The sequence below is a fragment of the Barbus barbus genome (genome assembly GCF_936440315.1).
Source record: "Barbus barbus genome assembly, chromosome: 47".
NCBI lineage: Eukaryota > Metazoa > Chordata > Actinopteri > Cypriniformes > Cyprinidae > Barbus > Barbus barbus.
Window position 1 is genome coordinate 6,525,360 of NC_136725.1, and position 19,705 is coordinate 6,545,064.

Consider the following 19,705-nt stretch of genomic DNA (forward strand, 5'->3'; position numbering starts at 1 on the left):
GAAAAATTCAGAATTACAAGAAAAAAGTAAAAACTGAGTCTATAGCTTGAAATTCTGACTTTATTTTTTGCAATTGAGTTCATATCATCTAATTCTGAGAAAAAAGTCAGAATTGTGACATAAAAAGTCGCAATTATCTTTTAAACTGTTTATTTAGTGGTGGAAATGGGTTTCCATATAATTCTCAATTTTTTCAAACACAGTAAAAAGTGGATTTAAGTAGTCAAGGGCGTAATTCTTACGTGGTTGCAGTAACATTGATCACAATGTCCTTACGAATATGAGAGGGATTGGGCTCAAACTGGATTTTGAAGCTTTCCTGTTGGATTGACATGACAAGAGTGTAAACAGAACGAGATATAACAATGCAAATTATTTTACAACCCGAATTCCGGAACCGTTGGGACGTTTTCTAAATTTTAATAAAATGAAAACTAAAAGACTTTCAAATCACACGAGCCAATATTTTATTCACAATAGAACATAGAGAACATAACAAATGTTTAAACAGAGAAATTTTACACTTTTATCCTCTAAATGAGCTCATTTCAAATGTGATGCCTGCTAAAGGTCTCAAAGAAGTTGGCACGGGGGAAACAAAGGGCTGAAAAAGCAAGACATTTTTAAAAGATTTAGCTGGGAGAACATCTAGCAACTAATTAAGTTAATTGAAATCAGGTCTGTAACATGATTAGCTATAAAAGGAATGTCTTAGAGAGGCAGAGACTCTAAGAAGTAAAGATGGGCAGAGGCTCTCTAATCTGTGATAGAGTGCGTAAAAAGATTGTGGAATTGCACGAATTTGCAAAGGCTTTGCAAATCTCATCATCTATAGTGCATAACATCAGAAGATTCAGAGAAACTGGAGAAATAAGGGACCTTTGTTGGATGCCTGTGGTCTTCGGGCCCTCAGACGACACTGCATCACTCATCGGCATGATTTTGTCATTGACATTACTAAATGGGCCCAGGAATACTTCCAGAAACCACTGTCTGTAAACACAATCCGCCGTGCCATCTGGAGATGCCAACTAAAGCTCTATCATGCAAAAAGGAAGCCATATGTGAACATGGTCCAGAAGCGCCATCGTGTCCTGTGGGCCAAGGCTCATTAAAAATGGACTCTTTCAAAGTGGAAAAGTGTTCTATTCTCAGACGAGTCCAAATTTGACATTCTTGTTGGAAATCACAGACGCCGTGTCCTCCGAGCTAAAGAGGAGGGAGACCTTCCAGCGTGTTATCAGCGTTCAGTTCAAAAGCCAGCATCTCTGATGGTATGAGGGTGAATAAGTGCATACGGTATGGGTAGCTTGCATGTTTTGGAAGGCACTATGAATGCTGAAAAGTATATAAAGGTTTTAGAGCAACATATGCTCCCCTCCAGACAATGTCTATTTCAGCAGGACAATGCAAAACCACATACTGCAGCTATTACAACAGCATTGCTTCGTAGTAGAAGAGTTCGGGTGGTGAATTGGCCGCAGTCCAGATCTTTCACCTATAGAGAACATCTGGCACCTCATTTAATGAAAAATACATCAAAGATGACCACGAACTCTTCAGCAGCTGGAAACCTATATCAGGCAAGAATGGGACCAAATTCCAACACCAAAACTCCAGAAACTCATAACCTTGATGCCCAGACGTCTTCAAACTGTTTTGAAAAGAAGAGGAGATGCTACATCATGGTAAACATGCCCCCGTCCCAACTATTTTGAGAACTGTAGCAGGCAACAAATTTGAAATGAGCTCATTTTGTGCATAAAATTATAAAATTTCTCAGTTTAAACATTTGTTATGTTATCTATGTTCTATCGTGATTAAAATATTGGTTCATGTGATTTCAAATTCTTTTAGTTTTCATTTTATTCAAATTTAAAAAACATCCCAACATTTCTGGAATTTGGGTTGTATTATGTTAATTTAATAGTAAGAGGCTAATCTCACCCTTTTGTCAGTTTTAAGAAAAGGATATCCAACTGCACATACTATTCTGGTATGATTTGTTTCACAGTCTTTATCTTTGGGCTGCAAAAAAGTGACAACAGATTTGAACTGTTTTTGACAATATCAATGACCTTTTCCTCAATCTGAATGTATCTGTGCTTTCACCGGTTTTGTTCCATCTAAATGTTTTTCTTGCCACATTACAGATGACAAATCTTACCTCAACTTTCACATAGTTGATATTTTCCGTGTGGCTCAGTGTAACCCTAGTATTGTAAGCATGGTCTCTGCTGTTGTGGATGTCGATGCTGACATAAAACTTCTCCTGGTTGCTTTTTATGAGAAGTCTATAGAAATACATGGAGATGGACAAAGTCAGTTTGCAACTAGTGCTCTAGTTCGCTTGTTGTACAAATCTGAGGCTGATGACTTTGAACAACTTGTGCTGAACCTAACGGGGAATATTTATTCTCTCAAAAGTCAACAGAAGGGGGCAGCAGACAACAGGAAATGACAAGAATGCATGGGAATAAACAAGAAATCATGTACTATACGAATAATACAGTCACTTCAGATAATGTCATAATTATCTGAATTGTCATTTTGCATATATAATAATATCAAAGAACGAAGCAGAAAGACACAAATAGGACGATTTAACTGTCCTCATATTAAAAGCTATTAATAATACCTTGAGATGTTTGCAGTGGCTTTAAGGTGTAGATTAGCAACACACTTGTCGTCATTTCCACAGTCCACTAAAGCAATCTAGATCAAAGAAAATATAAAGAAACGCAATAATGGACGATTTATTTTTGACGTGCTCAAATGGTTGTAAACTGAAACATTTTCCGGCCTGCTGTACACTATCAGCTTTTGTTTTACACCCTTTCCCAACAATGTAATTTAATTGCAACAAGCAATAAGCCAAATGTCTCCCACAAACATTTGTGGCCAGAATTGTTTTCCTGCTCCAGTGGTTTAGAAAACATGAACAACAGAACTTGAGGGAGTAACAGAGGCAAGTTTCCAGGAAAACGTGCTCTTCCTCCTGATAATCTTATCTCGTGAGCTTGTAAAGCTGTCTGCTTAGGTTTATGTGTGTGTGTGCGCCCAAAGTTATATAAGAAACCTCGGTAACACTTTAGAATACTGTTCCATCATTAATGAATAACTACACAAGAACTCATGAGTAACGCAATATAAGCACTCTAGTAACTATTAGTAACAAGAAACGTTAGTAATAGGTGCTTAGTAGAATGTGATAGTTCATTATTAGCTAATCAGTAACTATTATTTTTTCATACCTCCCTAACAACTACTAAGAACTACTGTATACAGGTTCATAATTAATATGAATAATACATAATGTATAATTAATTCTAAAGTAAAGGTCATGGTAACCCACTAGTAATGACTCAAGTATTACCAAATTCTTCTGAAGGAATTACTAATTATTTGGATCAGTTTTCTAAAGTGAAGATCATGATAACTCCCTAGTAACGACTGAAATCATTGTAAACTTTTAAGGTTTTTGTAAGGTTTTGGTTAGTAATTAATTTTGCTAGATTTGGTAACGCTTAAATCATTACTAGTGGGTTACCGTGATCTTCACTTTATAATACTGATCCAAATAATTAGTAGTTTATTCAGAAGGATGTAGTAACACTTGAGTCATTACTATCCAAAACCTTACATAAATCTCAAAAGCTTAAAATGATGTCAGTCAATATTAGGGAGTTATGATGCTTTTAAGTAGATAATTCTTGAGTCACTACTAGTGGGTTACGATGATCTTCATTTAAGAATTAATTATGCATAATTCACATTAATTATGAAACTGTATACAGTAGTTCTTAGTAGTTCTCCAGCATATATAAAAAAAATAGTAGTTATTACCAGTTTCAACCGAGCACTATTACTTACTAAATCAATAATCATAGTTTCTTGTTAGGTAATAGCAGTTACTACAATGTTAATAGTGCATTAGTCACTTGTTCCTGTGTAGTTATTCATTAACAAAGGATCAGTATTCTAAAGTGTTACCGAAACCTCCAGTTCTGGATGGACTGGGAGTAAAAACAGGACTCATTCCAGCCATAATCCTCTATTTTATGTATCACTTAGTTTTCCCATTTATTTCTATAGCGCTTTGTACGATACAGGTTGTTTTTAAAACAGATTTATAATGATAAACAAGAAAATAATGATTCAATTCTGCTGTAAAGCAGCTCTAAAAGGACCAGGATAAATAGTCACTATTCAGTTGAAATCAGCTCATTGTTAAATAACTGTGTAGAATCAATTAATGTGTAAAGCCCATGCATATAATACAAATATTGCCTGCTGTATTGTCTAATTCAGGGGTTTGTACTCTAGTTACACTAGGGGGCGCAAAGGGATTTAATGTGCTCTGGAGAAAAATTTTACAAAATATCTTTTTCAAAGCTAGATTTTAATTAAATATTTAACATTTATTTATGTAGTTATTTTTTTACATTTCAATTCGCAAAACTAAAAAATTAATGAGATTAATACATTTTATTTTTTTAATTTTAAATTTTTTAATTCTATATTTTTGAAAATTATATTTTGTTATATTTTGCTACATTCATCTGACATATATTATTATTTATTTTAAAACTTAATTTGCAAACAACAGTAATCTCATGCTTGACATTTTGGAACTATTTAGTGAAAAAAGTATTTTTCTATATTGAATGTTCTCTATAAATGTTATTATACATTTTAAATATATTATTTAATTTGTAAACAACATATCTTTATAATATGTTTGATATTTTTGAAATATTTTGTGAAACATATTTGGGTATTTCTATATTAAACTCAAATGTACATTTTAAATATATTAATTTGTAAAAACAAATCATGCTGTCTTTATAATATCATGTTTGTTATTTTTGAAATATTTTGTGGAAAGTATGAGTATTTCTATATTCATCTGAAACTATTATAAATTTTAAATACATTATAAAATTTGTAAGCATCATGCCTGACATTTTTTTAATATTTTATGATGAGTATGAGTATTTACATATTCCTCTCACGTTATTATACATTAAAAATAATATTATAATAATATAAAATATATAAAACATATTTAATTTCTAAACAACATGTCTTTATAAACATTTTTGTCTTCAAAAAGTCAGCACAACTAAATTACAAAATAAAAAATAAAGAAATCAACAGGATCTAATGAGTAAGTAATCAAAACTGTGAATAATCATACTTCACCTTTCATGAGCAAAAAAGTGAGCATGTCTTTTCATGATTATGTTGCAAGAATATGCACATTTAAATGAATAAAGTCAGTAAAAATTTAACGCCCAACTAGTCAGCTGGCCCACTGGGAAAAGTCTTGACATTACTCCCACCAGTCCATCCCTGCTTCAGCTAAATAATCTCATTATAACCGCGTGTGAGAGAGCAGCTCAGCATGGAGACAGTCTCCCAGCGCTTGTAAAATTAGAGAGACTTCATTAGCCTAACCTACAGCTGCCACCCACATTCACTCCTTCTTTAATGAGCGTTATTACTGCAGCAGCCATGCAGCGGTTACACTCTATGATCCACACATATAAACTCTGACAGAGGAAGAGAGCATGAGATCTTACAGTCTTGTTGAGTGACGTCGGTAATTCCCCGTCTAGAACTGGACCCGAGTCTTCATCCGCTAAACTGAATTCCAGCATCACCATAATGGGGTCTCTGAAATCCAGTTTATCCTGTAGGGGATAATAAAGGATGTTGCACATTTTTTCAGCTTAACGTCTGCCTAGCAACTCATAAACAGACTGAAAAGCTACAGAAATGGTATCAGCAGCCGCCATTATCAACTATATAGTATTGGCTTAAGTCATATTCTCATATTGATCGTGCAGTATTACAGCCGTCCATCATTGACACAAGGGGGCATCACTTCTTTTGCTCACAGACTGCATACTTCCTCTAGATCTCCGAGGGCAAGTATGCAGTGAAGCAGGACATGCTGCAGTCTCTCAATGGAGGCTGGGCTGATTTTACTGGTCTCAGGCCTTTGATCAGAGAACTTCTGGCTTTTATTAAACTCAAATCCTCTGGTTTCAAACGCTTAGTTTTATGCTCTTTATCTACTGAGAGATGTTTAACGTAACACAATCTAGATCAGACAGTTAATGGTTTCGGAGAAGAGGAGGGACTGGTTTTATAAGAAGCCTGTCTGGAGGGAGTGTAGTCTCCATTACAAGCTACTACTTTACATTTATAGATTTGGCAGACACTTTTATTCAAAGCAACATTCATTACATGCACAGATTTTAACATATTTAACTTAATCCTAATCACTATGTTCAGAAAGCCTTAAAATATATTTTTTAAGGTCGATTGGATAGATGTTATGTGACCCTGGACAACAAAACCAGTCATAAGGGTCAATTTGCTGAAAATCTGAATAAATAAGCTTTCCATTAGTGTATGGTTTGTTATGACAGGACAATATTTGGCTGAGATACAACTATTTGAAAATCTGGAATCTGAAGGTGCAAAATATTGAGAAAATCGCCTTTAAATTTATCCAAATTAAGTTCTTAGCAATGCATATTACTAATCAAAAATTAAGTTTTGATATATTTACAGTAGGAAATTTACAAAATATCTTCATGGAACATGATCTTTACTTAATGTCCTAATGATTTTTGGCATAAAAGAAAAATCAATAATGTTGACCCATACAATGTATTTTTGGCTATTGCTACAAATATACCCCAGCGACTGGTTTTGTGGTCCAGGGTCACATATATGATATACAAAAAAACCCCCAACCAAATACAACCACACAATTTATTTATTTATTTTCAGTTGTACCACATGGCACTTTTAACCTTAAAAAGGTCATAAAAAAGTCAAATCATCTGACACTTTAAGAGACTTATTGACCTATGTATATATATAATTTCCTGTTTTGTGTTTTCCCTGCATATTTCTGCATGTTAACAGCACCACGCTTCAAGGTTCTTTAAATATTTCTAATATTTAAACAAAACTGCTTCAAGAAACAGTAATAATAAAAGATTATGCCAAACTCCTTAACAGGGTTATTATTGTTAATAAAAACTAAAACCATAAAAAACCTTTTCATTATTCGAAATAAAACAAACATTAAATAAAATAAATTCAATACTAAAAACTTATTTTATTTCAGCTAGCTGCTAAGACAACATTTTCAGTTAAATTGAATTAATAAAAGAACTGAAATTTAAATAAAATAATTATATTATAAATGTAAATAAATACTATAAACGAAAACTATTTAAAGATTACAAAATTATTAAAATTAAATTTAAAGAAAATTTTAAACAATTTAAAGTTTAAAAATTTAAAATTTAAAAAAATTAAAAAATTAAAAGTAACTCAACATATAATATAAAGCAATTTCAAAATATGAATAGTATAATAGTATATCAGTGATACTAAAATAACACTGATACTTCATAAGGGTTTCTTTTAAAGAATATCACCCATTTAATGAGGCGTATTATAATATCAGGACGGTTGTGCCACCCTGACATTTTTGCCTTTAGGCCCCCCAAACATATCAAAATTAATTTTAATTCAGAAATTCAAACATATTTTCATCACAGAAGAGGTGCATTCAAGTAAATGTATTAATATAATTTTTAATGAATGAACAACTACTGTAATAAAAATAAAAACATCTTAATTCTAGAAGAGCATTTCTAATTATTGCCTTGTTTGCTTGTCTTTAAGGCTACATATGTCATACAAAAAAGGAGCAACATCATGTTTTTATGTTCTGAAACGTAGCTTGTTACTGGAAAAGCTGCTGAGAACTCTAGTAGCACCGCTTCTATTTATATACACGTACACACAACTGAACACGAAAAGCTCAAAATGTGACAGAACACTCTTAAAAATAAAGGTGCTTCACGATGCCATAGAAGAAGCTTTTTGTCTAAATGGTCCCATAAAGAAACTTTAACATCTGAAGACCCTTTCTGTTTTACAAAAGGTTCTTTGTGGTGAAAGAAGGTTCTTCAGATTATAAAAAGGTAAGAAAGAGATGGTTCTTTAAAGAACCTTTGACTGAATAGTTCTTTGTGGAACCAAAAATGGTTCTTCTATGGCATCGCTGTGAACAACATTTTAAGCACCTTTATTTTTAAGAGTGAAGTTTGTGTCTCTTGTGTATAAGAAGACTGATTTACTTGCCGACGTGTAGAAGGTGTGCTCTCTGCAAAGCTCGTCCACGATGGACTCGTTCTTCTGCATCCTTCTGTTTTCCGTTTCGTTAAACCGTCCTCTAGCAATCGCTCTCAGCGAATCCAGAGTCAAACTGTACCTGATGACTGGAGCAAAACACCATTTGAAAAAACAGAAATTGAAAGATTTGATTGACAAATCATAAAGAAAGTGCATCACTTCCTACCCGTTCCTGTGTTTGTCTCTTTGTCAGACTTGATTCGATATTTGAAGCACACTTTGGTCTTCACACATACTGTGGTCCTCCCTTGAACCTGACAGGTCTGCTGCAGATTGATCTTGCTAGGGTCGAAGGTCATCTCGGCAAGAAGCTCTGCGACATCCCGAGACCTGGATTAAATAAATTCAACAAGATGTTTACTTGAGCGTAGCCGCATTTGGAGGATTAATAGGTGTCTCGTTTCGCTCTGTGCAACAACAGCTGGTTCGTAGATCACAGATTGATTTCAGTCCAACTAAAGGCTTCAGATGGCCTCCAAAAATATGCAATATGTGGTCAATTACAGGCAAATTGAGAGCTCCTAAAAGGCTGGGTGGTGCAGTTTGGGGAGTGAAGATGGCAGAGGTCACTAGACTCCATGGCGTTGCTCTACAGTCGCAGGGTTTCAGCATTTAGGGGTCAATTTGTGGCCGTTCTGGAATCTGTGATCTCTACAGGGGATCTAAGAGAGGAAATGCTGCCAAGCGTTTATTTGGTGGTTGGAGGCACTCTCACACAGTTTCAGAGGCCAGCAGAAATGGGTCGTAGAGGAGGGACGTAACCCCTGACGGACAAGCCTCTGCGATGTGGGATGTTTGGGCTCGGGTCCAAATTCGAGACAGCTGCTGCGGGTGGGAACGAGGAAGCTGGACGTCCAGAGGGTAGTGGGTTCAAGTTACATACCCATGATTTTATTTTAGCCCTGGACATTAGTGGGAATTTGAAATGTTGTACTACACGATAGATTGAGAGGAAAAAATTCAATGAAAGTTCACCAGAAAAGCGCGGCTCCTCCTATTCCTCCGATAGTGACGTCAATGATGCCGTCATCATTCAAATCCATGATGCCGTGAATCGACAGGCCAAAGAACTTCATGCTCTCTCCGTCTCCTCCAGCAGCAATGCGCTAAACACAGACATATACAGATCATATATATAACACGGCTAATTCCTGAAGGAGCTTATGAATGTCTGATTTTTAAACAAAAAATGTGTAACTTATTAATATGTAAGTGTGCATAAATGTAATAAATACTGAATTCTATAAATTTAACAAAATACCACACTTATTTCATCATTTTAGTTATATTATTATCATATATTTTATTCATATATAATGCAGTCTAATGTAATATTGCATTATAGGTATTAAACAAAAAGGTAATATTTATTATGGTATTTGAAAGTTTATATAAATAAAATAAATACTACACTATATGAACAAAGCAAAAATACAACATTTATTTTATTAATAAAGCATATATTTATATAATATCAATATTTAGTAAAGTTTAATGTAAATAAAGAAATATTGCATTATAAGCATTAACCAAGAATACAACATTTATAATTATATTACAGTTTATATAAATAAAATAAATGAATTAAAATATATAGAAATACAATATTATATTAATATAATAAACATTCCATTATACAGTATGCACTAAACAAAAGCACATTATTATTATTATTAACTAATTGCTTGTAGAGCATGCATATTACAAGCATATTGGCTGTTTATTAGTACTTATAAAGCACATATTAGTGTCTAATTCTGTATGATCATATTATATATCCCTTAATCCACCCCATACTGTACCTAAACTTAACAACTACCTTACTAACCATTATTAAGCAGCAAATTAGGAGTTTATTGAGGCAAATGTCGTAGTTAATAATTAGTTAATAGTGAGAATTGGTCCTCAAACTAGAGTGTGACCATTATTATTATTATGATAATAAACATTTATGTTCATATAAAAATTAAACCTCAAGTCCAGATAAAGGTAAATGGCTCAGTTCAGCTAAATGTTTTACTGTCCAGCATCCCTGTGACCCTACATAGGATACATAAGTATTTGGAGAGTGCGTAAATGGATGAACAAATATATGACTATATATTTTAATATCTAATTATCACAAATACACTGTAAGAATTAGGCTAAATACATGAATATGTTACTGTTTGCATGTTAAAATGCAACTGTTTTAAACAGTGATCCTTTCTCCTCACCAAGGGGTCTTTGGTCTCAAAAATGTTGAAGACGACTTGATGATTCTTTACCTGTACATACTTCTCCTTTATTGATTTCTGAGAGCCGTGGTAAATATACACCGCCCCTCTGTGATCGTTCTCCAGAGGTGATCCGATCACTATGTCATTGAAACCGTCCAGGTTGAGGTCAGGAACGGCAGCGATGGCGGTACCGAAGCGTGCGCCGCAGGGCTCGTTCTTACTGATGCTCTTACAGATGCTCTGGGAGTGAGCCGTACAGCAGGTCTGATTCACCGGCTTCAGCGTCATCTCGTGTTCAAACAGCCCATCCTGAAGAGTAACAACCAGACACACGACGTGAACGCCTGAGACTGGAAATCTCAGTGTGGCCTACAGACTAGTGGATGAAGATGCGGGTAAAACATGTAGGTTCGGACCCAGCCAGTCATTAGCTTCCAGCCAAAGTAATGCGGAAAATCAGAATAAACTGTTTCCTTCCCATGCATTCAAGAGAACAAAACTGTCACCTCCTACAGGCGCAAAGTAATAACAATAAAAATGAAAGTTGCTGAAACCGGGGAAGACTCTGGCTCTTTTCTCCTACGTAATACATGACTTGCACCTCAACGCTCAAACCAAGAAGCTTACTGTTGATCAATATGGCAAATTTGTTCAACCAACTTGAACAAAAGCTCAGTCCGCACTGGTAACTTTATCAGCTCACGTGAAACTTCCAATTGACCATTCACAAAGACCTGCCCCCTTTAGTTACTGTTGCGATGTCTGACTAGCCATACTCACGCCACACAACACGATCTCACGCTGTGAAAAAGACATCGCGGAGCAAAGAGGAAACTGAAAACATGCCGACAGACAAAACTTACTTCTGGTATGAAAGTCTCAGATTTCAAATTTTGTCATTTTGTAAACAATTCAAACAATTGATGCCGTTTTGTGGCTCTTTACTGTTTTGTGACAGATTGCTATCACCTCAAGCGGCATGTGAACTGATCATCTCTTCCTTTTTACTAGTTATAGCGCAAAATAAACATGAACGAACATCATAGGGTTACTTTTTTTTTAACTGCATGCGGACATCATTATACACTATCTTCAAGTTTGTCCACCGATGTTAATCTAATCTCCTGTCTGGTTTGTTTGTAGGACAAAATGGCAGATTTGGTGTTATGATTGGTCAGCTCGCCTGTCAATCAAACTCCCTGCGAAGCTCTCTATTGAAATGACTGGATTTTGCACCATGGGATTGGGTGAAAATTTACAAAACCCATAGAATGACAAAAACCCAAAAAGACTTTTGAGATTTGTTTTGAGAAAATATGAGAGAAAAGATTAAACTGTTTTAAAAATGGATAAACCGATGGAATTAAACAGGAAAGAAAAGATTGATCACAAATTATTATATGCAAATAAACAAGAAAAAAGACCAACTGATATGCAAATTTTACCATTTCTTGTATATTCTTCTTGGCAAACACTGTAAGAAGGTCAAAGACTTTTAAGAGGTTTTAAGAGTTGAATTTATGTCCAGAGATTGAAAGGACTCTGAATGTTGAGTGATTTGATTTGAAAATCGCAGCGAAAAACATCAACAATATGTGCAATCAATACAGTTCTGCCTTGTAAACGCAAATGCTTCACAAAGAAACACTGACCAATGGACAAAACCTCAAAACCAATGGAAATTGCTCCATTTAAGCCACTATTTGGAAGCTGTTGAAAGCAGGTGCTCCACAGAGGCTGCTATTTTGCTGGAGATATTACAGTTTCATTAGATTTCCATTCCCATGATGCCAAGCTCCTACCCGCGTTCTCATTCCAACCATTCCCCTGCTCTGGGAGCACTTATCTCAGGCTGAACACCAACACAACACACACTCCCAGAGGACAGATCCAGATTTACAGCTCCCACATGCTCTCGGCGTAGAATGGAGGCACTACACTCCCCTACACGTGTTTTCAGTATGTGGAATGAAGCATATCACACACAGATTAAAGACATATACACACCTCATTGAGTCTGTATACGTAGACTTGACCTTGTTCGTCCCTCTCTGGACCCATATACATGGGAGCTCCGACCAGAAGGATGTCAGTGTAATTGTCACGATCGATATCATGTGTCTGGAGAACACTGCCGTAATAGGAGCCAATCTAAGAGGAACATGACACACTTAATAAATGCCACAGAATGAAATTTCAGTAGAAACATACAATAAATAAATAAATAAATAAACTCAGCTTCACATCGTGGCTGCATCACCACATCGGGTGTGCATTGTTTTTCTAATAATTCAATGGCCCGTCGTCAATTATTCCTTACACATATATATATATATCTTTATTTTCTGATCTGAACATGTTTTAAATTTAATTCTTTATAAAGTTTCCTTTGTTTTTTGGGGTGAAATGTGATCTGTTTTTTTGCAAGATCCACCCAAGATTGTTTGAGGTTGTGGTTATGAAGCTACCTGCTCTCCTTTCAGCGTCTGTGTTATGGTGACATTTTCTCCGTCGAAGCGGTACACCGTGACCCGCCCGCTGTGGTTAAAGCGTGGTGCACCTGTGATGTACAGCACCCCATCGGGTGTGTGCGCCGACTGCACATCGTAACCTGCAAGCAAAACCACACTGCAACCTTTACCACCACACAACTAACCCCACCTCACAGTCATTTACAGCAGTCTGCATGCTTAATACGAAACAGCTGGGGCACAAATCATAAACTCTTTCATTACAGCAGACACAGACATTGTTGGGAATAATGCTAGAATAAACCAGCTTGACTGATTATAAATCTTTTTCTGTAAATCAGCATTTGTGAAACAGTGCTTCCACGCAGCTTGTTCTCCGAACAAGTTTATCAGGCAGAGTCATTTCAACTTACTGCTTTTGTTTCTGGAGCAACAGCCTTAAAAGGGGATGTGTGAAGAGTGTGAGTGTTTGCACTTGGACTATGAGTGTTTATGGGACGGCAGAAGATCATGACAATGTGTTTAGACTGCTAGCACCATACTGTCCTCTATTGTAAGCTTCCTTGTCTCTCCGAGGAGAATATTATGAAGGAAATAAAATTCTGCATATGTATATACAGCATTTTTATTGTTGATTATTTGGTACCCAAGAAGTATAATCATTCAAGGCCTTGGCTTATTGCCTTTCTAGTCTAGGTCTTAACTAGGCTTGAAGTTAGAGGTATAGGTAAGGCTGTTGTTGCAATGGATGGGACACAACTCATGCAGGCGAGTTCAAAACTGATACTTACGATTTTTGCTGATTCCATTCATAATTTTCTGTTCACTCTCTACTCTTACAATGAATAAAAGTGGCCCAAAAGAAGAGTTTAAATATCATTCGTAGTCCTCACCTATGTATCCCGCCATGCCTTCGTATCTCTGCTCTGCAGGGTCTTGGAAGGTGTTTTTTTTGGGAACAATAAACTTTTGCCCAGATTGCATCACTACAGTCCCGTTCCAGTCGAATGCACCCACGGCTCCCAGCATCACACCTGCCTGTCAGAAAAATATATATTATATTACATATATTACAATTACAAGCACATTTGAACTTCCACTTACAATATGTGAGGTGCTATACTGTATGTGTGTGCGCTGGTCAATGATTATATGTGTGTAAAAGCATAAATTAAATCTGTTCATCATATATATCAACCATGTGTCTTCAGAAGACTTGGATTCATATGGATTAGTTTTATGATGTTATGATGAACTTTAAAGTGTCAAAGTTTTGGAAGAATGGACTTTTAATGGGTTTTTAACTTCATTAAAACTTTCTTCATTTGTGATCTGAATATGAAGAAAGTGGTATGGACTTATTGGACTGGCATGAGTAAATGATGAGAATTTTAATGTTTTGGTGAACCAAGCTCAATCCACAGAATATCCACTTGTCCCTCGTTTTCTTTAAAAATAGCTATTTTTCCTTACAAATTGCAATACTGCATAAAACATCTGCACATTAAGTTTTTTGTAGTGCATTGAGAAATGTATTCAGTAACATGTAAACAGCACAGTAAAATGTTTTTCCGTTGTAGTTTGTCTTCTTATCAGATTATCTTATCTGCATCAATTGAGCACACAAGTTTAATATGCATTTTACAATTTCATGCCCATCATGGCATTTCACAAAATCAAAAAAATGTGCATAAAATACACAATAGAAGTGAATGGAAGTCAATTCATAAGTGTTAGAATACTCACTGATTCAATAGTATAGCTACAGACAATATATGTTTGTGTATTAACAATTTTACGGTGAAAAAATTATGAACATTTTCTGCATTATATCCTATATTTAAATGTAGTTGCCATTACACTGCAGTGCCTAAAAATTAAAACAACTATAAGAATAGAAACACCTGCATCTCATATATCACACAAGTTTGAACAAAATAATTAAAGTAAGTGCTTTTATACAATCAAGCTTCGCATTTTTACTTCAAAATTCCCTCAAAACTTGCTCCATTTACTTCCGTAAGTGCTACACCCCGAACTCCATTTGTGCCATTCTTACAGGATGTGATTACCGGATTATAATTGACAAACAATTTATTTGTTCCATTCGCATTGTATGACTAAGGTTCAATGTGTTTACAGACTACTCAGCAATGCGTTCAAATGCAAGGGAAGTAACACTGCTGTCTCTGTCAAACTGAGAAAGGATGTGACACACTGACAGACTCAAGAGTACTTCCTTCTGTGATTCATAGCCAAACGCTGAAGCGTTTGCACGTTTCCTCTGTAGTTATGCATGACACGCCAGTAGCGTCAGATGAGGTAATCAGACAACAGGACAGGTCAGGAGCAGGTCAGAATCTGATCTGATCTGGGCCTGTATTCTTAAAGATTCTAAGAATCCTTTTAGAGAGCTCCTAATTTAGCTTAACATTTTCTAACTAGGAGTCTTAGCGTAAAAGTGATTCAGGACCAATCTGAGAGCAACTCTGAGCGAGGAAAAGACAAAAACTTTTATCTTAGTGAGGAGGCGGGGCTGACCCCGTTGCTAGCTATGACACAGTCTTTTGAAGACTGTGATTGGTTGGTTGTCCATGAAGGAAAGAAAAGAGCGCTTTTAAGAGTAGGGTTTATTTTATGCCTTCACTTTGAAATTACAGGCATAATTTTTCCTGTTTTCCCGTGCACTCTCTCTCTCACACACACACACATATTATATGTATATATATTCTTAATGTTTTATTTACCATGCTGTCATGCTTAACATATTTTATAGGAAATGAACAGCGACACAATAAAGTTCTGAAAGTGCTGTCAGGTACAGACCCAAATCATCGCTGCTGCATAGTTGCATTTTTCCAGTTGCTAAATATGTTAATGTAGTGATTACGTCCATTTCTGGTGCTATGGCATTTCTGCGCTGTGTCTGAGATGTTAAGAGTGTCTCAAATAAGATCAGTCACAAACATGATCCCTGCACGATCTAATGTGTAGCGTCTTATTAACTCGCTGTCATGCATTGTGTGCAACACATTTCTTCTCCCTCTTCATGTTTCATCCATTTTCTTCACTGCTAAAGAAACTCCTTAAAAGTCCTCGTCCGTACTCCTAACAATTTTGGACCTTAAGACCTCTTAAGATGCTAAGATTTTCACTAAGATTTTTCATGAATATGGGCCCTGATCTGTATTACAGTACACTTCTTGAGAGAACAGACTGACAGGACACTTACTTTAGACGTGTGAGCGCTGAATCCCGACTGAGACATTTCCATCTCAAACGAGGAGGTGTGTTTATCAGATGTGGCTGTTAGACAAAGGCCATTTTTACATTTTTGATACAGGTTTCATGAAAAATGCTCAACATTTGAAATATTATTCACTTATTTGCAGTAAGAAAATACGCTAGTTATAGTTAAAACTGTAGTATTTTTGGAAGAAACTGGAAGAGTGCTGTTTGTGCAAAACTTGGCATCATGATGTTATGGTGTTGTGCCTCCAAGATGTGGATGAGTTTGTTTCTTTATGGGAACAGATTTGGAAAAATTGAGCATTATATGACTTGCTCACCAATGGATCCTCTGCAGTGAATGGGTGCCGTCAGAATGAGAGTCCAAACAGCTGATAAAAACATCACAATAAATCCACACCACTCCAGTCCATCAGTTAATGTATTGTGAAATGAAAAGCTGCATGTTTGTAAGAAACAAATCCATCATTAAGAAGTTATAACTTTGGGTGCTTCTAGTCTAAATTTTTAATTTCATTTTATCTTCATTTTCAAATTCAGACGCTTTTAGTCAAAATACCCGTTCATAATTCATAATAATGCTTCCCCCAATGAACTTCCCCCTCTCACATCAAAATCCACTGACATATTTGTTTAGAACTGATTTGACTGTTGTCACTTGTCACTTGTGCTTGACCTGTGCATATTTCTCTCATGATTCACATGAGATGACTTTTACACTGGAAAGCATATTATGAATAGAGGACTTGTATTTTAGCCAGAAATGGTTAAAAAGTTAAAAATGTCTTAAGGATGGATTTGTTTTGTACAAATGTGGAGCTTCTCACTTCACAAGATATTAACTGATGGACTGGAGTGGTGTGGATTACTTGTGGATTATTGTGATGTTTTTATCAGCTGTTTGGACTCTCATTCTGACGGCACCCATTCACTGCAGAGGATCCACTGGTGAGCAAGCCATATAATGTTAAATTTCTCCAAATCTGTTCTGATGAAGACACAAACTCATCTACATCTTGAATGGCCTGAGGGTGAGTCAATTGTCAGCGAATTTTCATTTTTGGGTGAACTGTTCCTTTAATGCCAGTCTAAGAGATTTTTTGCCTGCTTTATCATCTACAATGTGAAAATTGTATGTCCAACCACATGTTTAATACTTAATAGGAATGTAAACATACTATATTAGGTACCTTACCCTCTAAGGCAAAGATCTTGCTTCCTAAGGTATCCACGATGGTCACTAATGCTCTTTCATCCGACACATTGAAGAAATGATCGCTTTTGTGCTCGCTAGCAATAAATTCAATTTCGTCAATAAACTTCTTTATTTCTTCATTGGTTTTATTTTGTCGATTATAGTCACCAAGGACCTACAAAACACAAAATTACATGGGCCACGTTAAAAATGAACAGCAATCTATATTGTCTACTGAAGCAACTGAATCCATGCACCATAGTATATTTATTATCTTATTTTTTATCAGACATGGATGGATATACTTACAGCAACAGCGAACCGCTCAATCCCATCTTTTTCACACTGATCAGTGACATTTTTCAAATTGTGGTGGTCATGTGACTCGCCATCTGTGACGATCACCATGATTTTTTTTACCCCTGGTCTTGCTCCTCGCTCCACCGTAAACGCCTCTTTCCTTTAGAAAATAAACAACATCAGGTCAGGATTTTGTACAAAGTTTACAACTTTGTTTGTATCGACACACTGAAAATAATGATTATTAGGGAATATTTCTGAAATACAACAGGCTCCAAAAGTCTAAGACTGCTGGTGAAAATGCTTTTAATTAATATAATTTAATACAACTCTATTCATTACAAATTATAATATCAGCATAACAACTTGAATTTAAGAATTTCTTATTTCTTATTCCCTCTTTTGCTTGAAAATCATGTTATCCAGGATACATTTTATCAGAACATTTCTGTTTTAAATTTAAAGCTTATTTTCAAGTTTAAAATTAGTCTGAAAGTTATTGTTTGATACCTTGCTGTATCAATGCCGAGAGCTGTCATGGTTTTGTGGCCGGTTCTTTGAGGTATAGTAGCAGCTTCCGCAAGAAGGTCTTTTGTGTTACTGAACTGGCTGAGGTTGAAGACGTGGCCGACATCGTCTCCATAAGACACGATGCCCACCTGGAGAATCAAAAGCCCAAACAAAAAGTCACACATAAAGCTCAGGCGATGCTACAAAACTTAGAGGGTTTGGGTGACCCTCAGACACACCGTTGTCTGTCTGCTAAACGTCTCTGTCTGTGCTGACTCAAAAGTGAATTCATTCTCTCAAAAAAGCCCTGCGAGCATTTATTTAACCATGGAATATGTGGTCTTCCCCCAGCTCAACGTTCTGGAGCCGCATTTTCCAGCGGTGTGCTCAAGAAAGCCTTTATTTCCCTAGGATCAAACCACCCAGTAGCTTCTCCATGGAAAGTCTTTATGTAATAGTCCTTGTAATGATGTTATTGTAAGCTGATGACAGATCCACTTATGTGCGACTAACTGCACACAACTTTGACAAAACTAATCGCTATGGTTTTTAACAAGTACACAATTCAGAAAGCAGTTTTAAATCCAACCACTAAAGGGTTATTTCACCCAAAAAGGGTTATTTTTACCCAGTGCTGGGCAATGATTAATCACATCCAAAATAAAAGTTTCTGCGTACATAATATTTGTGGGTGTATTGTGTTTATTTATTATGTATATGTAAAGACACACATACAGTATATATTTAGAAAATATTTACATGTATATATTGATATTCATATTCATATAATTTATATTCTATATAAATATATTCAATATATAAGCATATCCTATTTTTCTTATATATATATATATATATATATATATATATATATATATATACACACACACACACATAATAAATATACATAGTACACACACATATATTATGTACATAAATTTTTTTATTTTGGATGCGATTAATCATTGCCCAGCACTACTATATAGTTTACATTTATTTTATATATTTATTTTTATTTTAGTACACTGAATAAAATTAAGTGAAAATAAGATATTGCTTTGGCAACTAGCTAAAATAAAATAGTCTTGCAACCTCTTGAAATCACTAAAACTAATTTATAAAAATAAATTGATGCTAAATATAAATATAAAAGACTAATAAAATGAATAAAAATAAATTCTAACATAATTAATTTTTTACATTTTACATTGAAAAGTTAAAGTTAAGATAAAGTTAAAAATATAAAAACAATATATGATTCAAAATGTTAATAAATCTATAATAGTACATAAATAATACTAAAAGTACACTTTTCCAAACTTGTATAGTATAGTTTTTTGTTGTTTTTTTGTCCATACATTGAAAAGCAGTGGAGTCAAATGTTCCAAAAATTCTTCAAAATATCTTTTTTGAGTTTCAAAACAGGAAAGTCAGTCATAGATGTTTGGAACCACTACAGGGAAAGTAAATAATGACAAAACCTTCATTTTTGAGCCAACTATTCCTTTAAAAAAGCAGCTTGTGTTAAGCAT

The 19,705-nt window shown here is 35.2% G+C and overlaps 1 protein-coding gene across 1 annotated transcript in view; it reads right to left on the bottom strand.

The window, feature by feature from the left end:
* The window catches only part of itga1 (integrin, alpha 1), a 57,113-nt gene that overhangs the window by 6,057 nt on the left and 31,351 nt on the right, over window positions 1-19,705 (bottom strand). The window contains exons 7-22 of the mRNA XM_079410858.1: window positions 18,174-18,322; window positions 17,673-17,823; window positions 17,364-17,538; window positions 16,152-16,225; window positions 13,813-13,957; window positions 12,917-13,059; window positions 12,456-12,599; window positions 10,497-10,757; window positions 9,205-9,335; window positions 8,396-8,559; window positions 8,179-8,315; window positions 5,586-5,696; window positions 2,639-2,715; window positions 2,168-2,294; window positions 1,948-2,028; window positions 243-319 (exon numbers count right to left, since the gene is read on the bottom strand). Coding sequence (XP_079266984.1) covers window positions 243-319; window positions 1,948-2,028; window positions 2,168-2,294; window positions 2,639-2,715; window positions 5,586-5,696; window positions 8,179-8,315; window positions 8,396-8,559; window positions 9,205-9,335; window positions 10,497-10,757; window positions 12,456-12,599; window positions 12,917-13,059; window positions 13,813-13,957; window positions 16,152-16,225; window positions 17,364-17,538; window positions 17,673-17,823; window positions 18,174-18,322 — 2,147 coding nt within the window. The remainder of the gene's footprint in view (window positions 1-242; window positions 320-1,947; window positions 2,029-2,167; window positions 2,295-2,638; window positions 2,716-5,585; window positions 5,697-8,178; window positions 8,316-8,395; window positions 8,560-9,204; window positions 9,336-10,496; window positions 10,758-12,455; window positions 12,600-12,916; window positions 13,060-13,812; window positions 13,958-16,151; window positions 16,226-17,363; window positions 17,539-17,672; window positions 17,824-18,173; window positions 18,323-19,705) is intronic.